At 33.4% G+C, this 8,754-nt stretch overlaps 2 protein-coding genes across 2 annotated transcripts; one reads left to right on the forward strand and one right to left on the reverse strand.

Moving 5' to 3' along the window:
• LOC104771823 (CBL-interacting serine/threonine-protein kinase 19-like) lies at positions 1,423 to 3,417 on the forward strand. The gene has a single exon (XM_010496430.2). It carries the CDS (start codon positions 1,765 to 1,767, stop codon positions 3,214 to 3,216), a length of 1,452 nt encoding a protein of 483 aa, XP_010494732.1. The 5' UTR covers positions 1,423 to 1,764; the 3' UTR covers positions 3,217 to 3,417.
• On the reverse strand, positions 3,867 to 5,456 carry LOC104771824 (CBL-interacting serine/threonine-protein kinase 20-like). The gene has a single exon (XM_010496431.2). The coding sequence runs from the start codon at positions 5,285 to 5,287 to the stop codon at positions 3,962 to 3,964; it is 1,326 nt and encodes a 441-aa protein (XP_010494733.1). The 5' UTR covers positions 5,288 to 5,456; the 3' UTR covers positions 3,867 to 3,961.

Below are 8,754 nucleotides of genomic sequence, written 5' to 3' on the forward strand. Positions count from 1 at the left end.
AACCATGAGGTGGTGGGCTAGTGGTTGTAGCCTTGGTGGAATAGTCGCCCTGTTGGTCTAGGCCAGAGATTGATTCTCCCCAAACGCATGAATTATTCAGCTTTATCCTTTGGTCACATGGGTATGGGCCCATTGCTTACGGCTCATTTGCATAACCGGGGAACCCTACCCATGGGATGCCTTTCTTCCAGATAAATTAGTCTCGGATCTCTCCATAGGTTTGGAGATTTCCTCTCTGAATTAAAAAAAAAAAAAAAAAACTACAAGTGCGGCCTGATACGTGCACGTTATTATCAAAATGTACGGTCCAACAAACCTTGATTTAAATTTGTATAGTACTCTTAATTATTACTTTTTTAGATGAGTTGGGTAATCTATCAAATCCAGCAATTAGTTCAATTTCACGACAAGTGTAAACTTTTCATTGTTGTCACTTTGCTTATATTTAAATCTTGACCGACCATTTATGTTATGTTGACTTACACATCCCCAACGAACTTGCCTTAATAATCTCATGCCTTTGACTTACATTTTGGTTTTCTAATAAAAAATCAATTAATATAAATTCTAAATTGAGCTGACTAATGACATTATTCGTTATTTTTCAAAATTTATCATTCTATCCAAAATATATTGTGAATGTGAATGGTATATAACCAGGGGAATCATATTTTTTTAAAACATACATACCATCTATTATCAGTGTTGAGTTTTCTAATTGGCTTTTTTTTTTTTTTAATTAGGTGATGATACTTCAGTTTTGGAATTAGCCATGTGTTAGAATTAAGCCATTAAGTACCTGTCTACTGATAATTACCAACATAATTAGCCACTTCATTATTTGAGGTGCTTCACATTGCTAAATATAATAGAATATTATCAACGAATCTTCACCGTACAATTATCACATCTAATGGTTATATTTACTCACAGCTGTTGTTGATTCGTTTTGAGAAAATGAGTAGGCAAAACACACGTAGAAGGTAGAAACACGAGAACCCCGTTAAAATGATAATGACATCTACGATTTGTAATTGAATGAATATTCTATAACGCCAAGATGTGATCATTTTCGTTTTTTACTTCTTTTTGGAAAAGTACTCAGTGGTAGTTGCAATGCATCTGCGTTTTTAAGTCTAAGATTCGAGTCTTGATGCTTGGAAATGCTCTAGTCCTCGATTCAAGATGATTACGTTACGATTCGAAAACTCAAAACCTCCTCGTAAACTTTTTTTTTTCATTGTAATACAAACCAATAAATTATGAATTCTTGTCATATTTACTAAATCCAAAGTTATGATTAAAAAATAAAATCTTCTATCCAATCATCGGTCCTTGTGATTTTTCTAACATGGTAGAGTATTAGCAATTAAAGCAAAAAACTAAGACAGTTGACCAGAAGCCAATATGCTATATATAAGCGTCGGTGTACATCACCAAAAGTGAGATTTATTTTGTATACTAATTCTTTGATCAGAAATTTGTGTATACCATTTCTGAAACAAATTCCAAATTTACACAAAATACAAATCCTATTTCTGGAAAGCAAAAAAAAACCCTAAAAACAGAACAGATACAGAGAGAGAGAGAGAGGAAGAAGAGAAGAGAGAAGAGAGAAACGAGAAAGAGAGATAGAGAGATCGTCTTCTTCTTACAACCACACAAGAACCAGACAAAACAAAAGGTGACAAATCTTCAAACTTACGATTCTGATCTCAAAAATCTAAATATTTTTCACCATTTCACGAAGATCTATCCGTTTCAATGGCGGATTTGCTTAGAAAAGTGAAATCGATGAAGAAGAAACAGGATCAGAGTAGTCAACAAGCTATGATCCTAGGCAAATACGAAATGGGTAGGCTTCTTGGCCATGGAACCTTCGCTAAAGTTTATCTCGCAAGAAACGCTCAAACTGGAGAAAGCGTAGCGATCAAGGTAATCGACAAAGAGAAAGTTCTCAAATCCGGTTTAATCGCTCACATCAAACGCGAGATCTCGATCTTGCGCCGTGTTCGTCATCCAAACATCGTTCAGTTATTCGAAGTCATGGCGACCAAATCCAAGATCTATTTCGTAATGGAGTACGTCAGAGGAGGTGAATTGTTCAACAAGGTAGCTAAAGGTAGGTTAAAAGAAGATATCGCACGTAAATATTTCCAGCAGTTGATCTCAGCCGTGTCGTTTTGTCACTTCCGTGGTGTTTATCATCGAGATTTGAAACCGGAGAATCTTCTTTTAGACGAAAACGGAAACCTAAAAGTCTCTGATTTTGGTCTTAGTGCTGTTTCTGACCAGATTCGTCAAGACGGGCTTTTTCATACGTTTTGTGGTACGCCTGCTTACGTGGCGCCGGAGGTTCTTGCTCGGAAAGGCTACGACGGAGCTAAGGTTGATATTTGGTCTTGTGGAGTGATCTTGTTTGTGTTGATGGCCGGGTTTCTCCCTTTTCATGATCGGAATGTTATGGCTATGTATAAGAAGATTTATAGAGGAGACTTTAGGTGTCCTAAATGGTTTCCGGTTGAGATTAACCGGTTGTTGATTAGGATGTTGGAGACTAAACCGGATAGACGGTTTACAATGCCGGAGATTATGGAGACTAGTTGGTTCAAGAAAGGGTTTAAGCATATTAAGTTTTATGTTGAAGATGATCATAAGCTTTGTAATGTTGATGATGATGATGATATTGAATCGATTGAATCGGTTTCGGGGAGGTCTTCTACGGTTTCTGAACCGGAAGACTTGGAGTCTTTTGATGGGAGGAGGAGAGGGGTTTCAATGCCTAGACCGGCTAGTTTGAATGCTTTTGATATCATTTCGTTTTCGCCAGGTTTTGATCTTTCCGGTTTGTTTGAAGATGATGGTGAAGGCTCTAGGTTTGTCTCTGGAGCTCCTGTGGCTACGATCATATCAAAGTTGGAGGAAATTGCCAAGATTGTGAGTTTTACGGTGCGAAAGAAGGATTGTAAAGTGAGTCTTGAAGGTTCAAGAGAAGGAAGTACGAAAGGTCCATTGTCAATTGCTGCTGAGATATTTGAGTTAACTCCAGCTTTGGTTGTTGTTGAAGTTAAGAAGAAAGGAGGTGACAAAATGGAGTATGATGAGTTTTGTAACAAGGAACTCAAACCGAAATTGCAGAATTTATCTTCGGAAAATGGCGAATTGGTTTCTTGTTCGCGTTCTTTGCCAGATTTTTTACTTTCTGATACTGAGTAGGAAGGTGAAAAATGAAATTTTTGTTTTTGATTTAGATTTGTGAATTATATGAGTTAAAGGGGTTGTTATGTTCTTGTTCTTTGAATGGTGTGTGAGAGGCATTAGACTTTAGACCTAAAGAGAGTGGTGAGAGATGAATCATCATTTATCATTTTATTGATATGTAGAAAGGGAGAGGGAATACACAAATTGATTAAACAAGTTTGTTATTTTGTGTTTGATCTTGTTACATTTTTTTTGGTTGTTGTTGGCTATAATCTGTTTCCGCATTCCGCATAAGTTTGATCACAGTCTGTACTGTATATTGATATCAATTCAAAAAATAACAGATTAGGAGCTCAAACTGTTTAGTAGAGTTTACAAAAAAAAAACAAAACCTTGAGACTCTAAACAAATGTGTCGCAAAAGCTGGCCATACAAAGAGGATGCTGTAAAATTCACCAACTCTAAACAGAAAGAGGTTAGTGGCTAATATCTGGCTCCTAGGATAGGTGCCACACCACTAGCTAATTCAAAATTGTGTTGTTCTTTCAAATATGTTAAATTCTAGTGGAGCACCTCTAACAATATATTTTGTTGTTTTTTTCTGTCACTTTCCTCTAGTCTTCTTTAAAAATCTTTGTGTAAATAAAAAGAACAACAATCTAAGATATATGAAATGTGATGATGATTACCAATCTCACTTTTTGACATAAAAAAAATTAATAACAATAAACCAAGAAAATAGTAAGATGAAAAAACACTTTCAAACAATCTGCTCATTGCTGATGCTATTGGTGTAGTTGTTGTTGTTGTTTCCTTGCCATTTCCAAACAATATCTTTCAAAGAAGGCTTGAGCTCACGATCACAAAACTCATTATACTCCATTGTATCACCTCCACTTTTCTTAAACTCAACCATATGAAAACTCTTTGTCACTTCAAATATCTCAACATCAATCGCAAGTTGTCCTTTTCTGCCTTCTTTCTTATCTTCCATCTTCACTCCTACATTGCTCTTCGTCAGATTGAATCTCTCACTACTTGTTGCTATCTCCTCGAATTTTGACACTATTTCTTTTGCTTCTTTCTTTGTTGTAAACTTTGACTCTGATCTCCCTTCTTTCTCAAACAAACCCGAGAGATCAAATCCTTGAGACAACGAAGAGATTAGGTCAAATGCGTTGTAACACATCGGCTGTACCGAGAACGCTGCATGGACATCGCTGATCAGCGAGTCGATCTGATGACTATCAGGAGATTTAGGCGTTTCCATCTTTTTGAAACCCTTTTGAAACCAAGAATTCTCCATGATTTTGTCGATCTTGATTCTTGAATTAGGGTTAGGATCAAGAATCCGAGACAACAACTTCTTTACCTCGGGTGGAAACCAATTCGGACATTTGAATTCACCTTTTGTGATTTTGCGGTACATTTCCACAAGATTTTGCTCGTGAAACGGAAGAAATCCAGCTAATAACACATACAACACAACCCCACAAGACCAAACATCGGCTTTAGCTCCATCATAACCTTTCTTGCCGATCACTTCAGGTGCCACGTAAGCAGGTGTTCCACATGCCGTATGAAGCAAGCCATCTTGTTGCTTCGACGCTCTCAACGCGCTAAGCCCAAAATCAGATATTTTCAAATCGCCATGTTCGTCTAGAAGAAGATTCTCTGGTTTGAGATCACGGTGGTAAACTCCGCGGCTATGACAATAATCGATTGCTCCTATCAATTGCTGGAAATATTTTCGAGCAGTGTCTTCTTTAAGTTTTCCTTTAGAGACTTTATCAAAAAGCTCACCTCCTTTAACGTACTCCATAGCGAAATATATCTTCGTCTTGCTCGCCATGACTTCGTGGAGGAAGACAACGTTTGGGTGACGAAGGAGACGCATCACTGAGATTTCTCGTTTGATTTGATCGATTAATCCAACTTTCACAATTTTATGTTTGTCGATGACCTTGATCGCTACGCTTTCTCCTGTTTTCATGTTGCGTGCGTGGTATACTTTTGCGAATGTACCTTGACCTAGAAGACGACCTAATTCATATTTTCGCATCAAGACGATACCGTTTTTATCCATTGTCTGACGGCTTTTTTAGTGAACAAAGGAACTTGATGAAAATTAAAGCAGAGGATGAGCTATTGAATAATTTCGTCTTGAAATCTTTTTTCCATGGCTAAGAAGAGAAAGATCTCAAATTGTGGAAGTGTTCGAGAGGAGAAAAATACTTCATTTTGAATTGTTTTGTTTTTCGTTTTTCTTGGGTCTAAATCTTGCATATATTAAAATAGTAATGCTAAAAACAAATTCAGAAGGAAAAGATCTTAGATTCTTGTGGTCGTGGTGATGCTTCGAGTAGGCTCTCCTAAATATAGTGGATGCTATTTGTAGATACGGAATATCCCAGATTTTTATTTTATTTTTGTATATTATAGATTTTTTGAATTAATAATATATATGGACTTCAGTGGTTGTCCATAAATTTTAAGATGATCTAAGTTGAGAGTTGCGCATAAAAATATCATTATTTGAAATAACTAAGTGGAGGAGGAATCTTGGAGTTGCAAATACATATTGAATCTTATTTTAAGGTTTAGAGCTTGGTGAGGTTTTAATGATTTAAGGTTTAGATAGTATGATATAAGTTTACATTTGAATTTTCTAAACTAAAACTCTTATTGTTTTTTCTTGTTAAAGAACTAGAACTCTTATTTTTACCAGAGCAGTCTATCATACAGTCATGTAAGTTTTGGTGTTGCTAAACAGAGGATGCATTCAGTGAAAAGAAAACTCATTTTTTCATAATGGAAAGCTATATTTCAATTAAAATCCTACTATTTTCAAGATTTTACGAAGAAGTGTATGAAAGGTGTGTTTTGTTTCAACAAAAAAATAAATATTCACATGATGAGCCAAAAGTCTACTTACTCAAAAATAAAAAAAAAAGTATACTCCAACAATTATTTTCGGAAATTTTCCAAACACACAAAATAAAATGAAGGATAAAATACAAAAATCCAATGCAATCTTGGATAAAAATCTCGTAGCTGATTTGTCGAGACGAGACCATGTTGCTGCCACGTAAACACACAAATCTCAGTTCATCTAACTTTTTGTCATCGGTGTGGCCCATTTCATCAGAAGTTGTTACTTCTACATGCATCGAATATTATTTATCTCTTATCGTCACGTGAATTAATTCTAAAATTAATTACTCATCTATTTTTAACTCAAAAATTTATTTAAAATGTCAAAATGTATCTTATAAATTATTAACTAATTTTCTTAAAAACTACAATCTCGTAACGAAACAATATTTTTTTTATATAATAATTAATTTTCTTAAAAGCTACCATCTCATAACGAAACAATAATTTTTTATTATATAAAGTTAGGTTTTGAAAGTTAGTCATTAATAAAATCTTGATACGTGTCAAATTATCAATTTCAAATTTTGACATTTGTAAAAGTTAATATTTAATAGGAGAAATTTGATTACAACAAAAAATAAAATATTTTGTTTTAAAATATATTAATAATGTAAAAAGATAATTATCAAAAATTTCATAATTTATAGAATAATACAAAGTTTTTAAAAATAATTATAAGGAGATTATATATATGTATATTTCATAAAATTTAAAAGTAAAATATTATTTATTTATTTTTAATTTTAAGTTATTAATTCTAAAAAAATAGAAAAAATGATTAAAGAAAATATACATTTAATTATTAATTCTAAATTTTTTAAATACTCACTTCTATATAAACATAGATTGTCTCATATTTAAATAATATATTCAAAAACACTGCTTTCAACTTTGTTTAATTGGGCAATTATTTTTAATGGGAAAATAAATTTTACTTATTTTTTTAGATTAAAATTTTCTCCTACTTTCTTCTTTTTCAGTTGGGAATATATAAGATTAATATGTTGACCCGAAAAAAATTCATAATGGCGTCTTCTTTTCCTAATACTATATTATAAAATTTATTGTAGTATTATTAGATTGTTTTATTTAATTTCTATTTTCATCTTTGAATTATTTGGAGTTCATATATTACCTTGCTTATAATTTTTTATTGTTTCTTTAATTATGTCAAATTTTTTTTTTTTTATTTCTCAACTTTGATTGGTTGGTCACAAACCCTTTTCTTTTTTTCAAACATAATTGTTATCATTATTCATTCAATCTCAAAAAAAGATAACGAGTACAAGCTCATCAACCTAATGGATAGAGAAAATATGCTAATCAAAAACACAAGCTTACAACAAACATAGATAGATAGATTGGAAAAACATAAATCGTTGTTGATAGATCTATAGGAACTTAACGACTGTGAAATCCTAGTTTACGGAAATGTTTAAAAGAATTAATTAAGCCATTTATGTCACCAAAATGTACTTATTTTTCGGTCAAGGGTCCTTAGAGAACTTCGTGATGAGTGACCTTCCTGGAAGTGATTGTCGGAACTGTGCGAGTGAGGACAAAACATAGAAAAAGATCATTTGATGATTTTTAAGATCGGTATAAACAAGTTTTTAAAGCCTCCCAGACGTAACAAACCGGCCATCGAATATGGATGGGTCCACAGACTGTGAATAGATATAGGACCCACTTAGAAAGGTGGGTCCATGGACTGAGAGTGGACATGGGCTCACTAAGTAAGGTGGCGGTTGAGGCGTTACAGAGACGGAGGCAATATCATGATGTGTCAAAGACCCTTCCACGAATACATTGAGAAATTTAACATTAGTTACTATCAAAAGATTTTGTGACGTTAGAAAAAGGTTTTTACTTTCATTGGTTGTCGGAGGCTCGGAGCAGCAAAAAGACGTGAACATGTTCTCTCCAAACAGGAGGAGGACACAGCCGAGATTCTTTGTATGGTGGAGAAGGTTGGACACAAGGTTATTTTCCCAAGGGAGGAAGATGGAGGAAGTTGGACGCAAAGTTATTTTCATAAGGGAGGAAGGTGGAGCCAATGTTCTCTCCATGGTGGAAGAGGTTGGATGCAAGGTTCTCTCCATAAGGGATGAGGGCGGAGCCAAAGTTTTCTCCATGGTGGTCATACATTATTGTGATGATACATCATTGATTAGTATATTATGTAATATATTTATTCAAAATATTTTTTGAACCAACAATTTTAGTAATTAAAAAACTATGCAGAAGTAAAAGTAAAATAGTTGACTTAATGTGTTCATATAGTCATTTCTAGGTGGTAATAAAGAATATATTTGTAACATAGAGTATATTTAGGTGTAAAAAAATACACATTTAATAGTAACATACATAAAAGATTTGTAAGGCACCATCACACCAGAGATATATTAATAACATACAATATATTTTAATATATTTTTGTTAAATTAATTTAAATTTATAAAATTTTAAATCCGCACATCGGACGGATCCTCATCTAATTACTATATATAAGACTATTATATTCAAAATATATTTCTTTATTAAAAGAAAAACAAAATATCTATCTGTTTCTTATACGTAAAAAAACAAAACTTAAGTACTTTTTTTTTTTTTTTT

Source organism: Camelina sativa, chromosome 20 (assembly GCF_000633955.1).
Source record: "Camelina sativa cultivar DH55 chromosome 20, Cs, whole genome shotgun sequence".
NCBI classification, from domain to species: domain Eukaryota; kingdom Viridiplantae; phylum Streptophyta; class Magnoliopsida; order Brassicales; family Brassicaceae; genus Camelina; species Camelina sativa.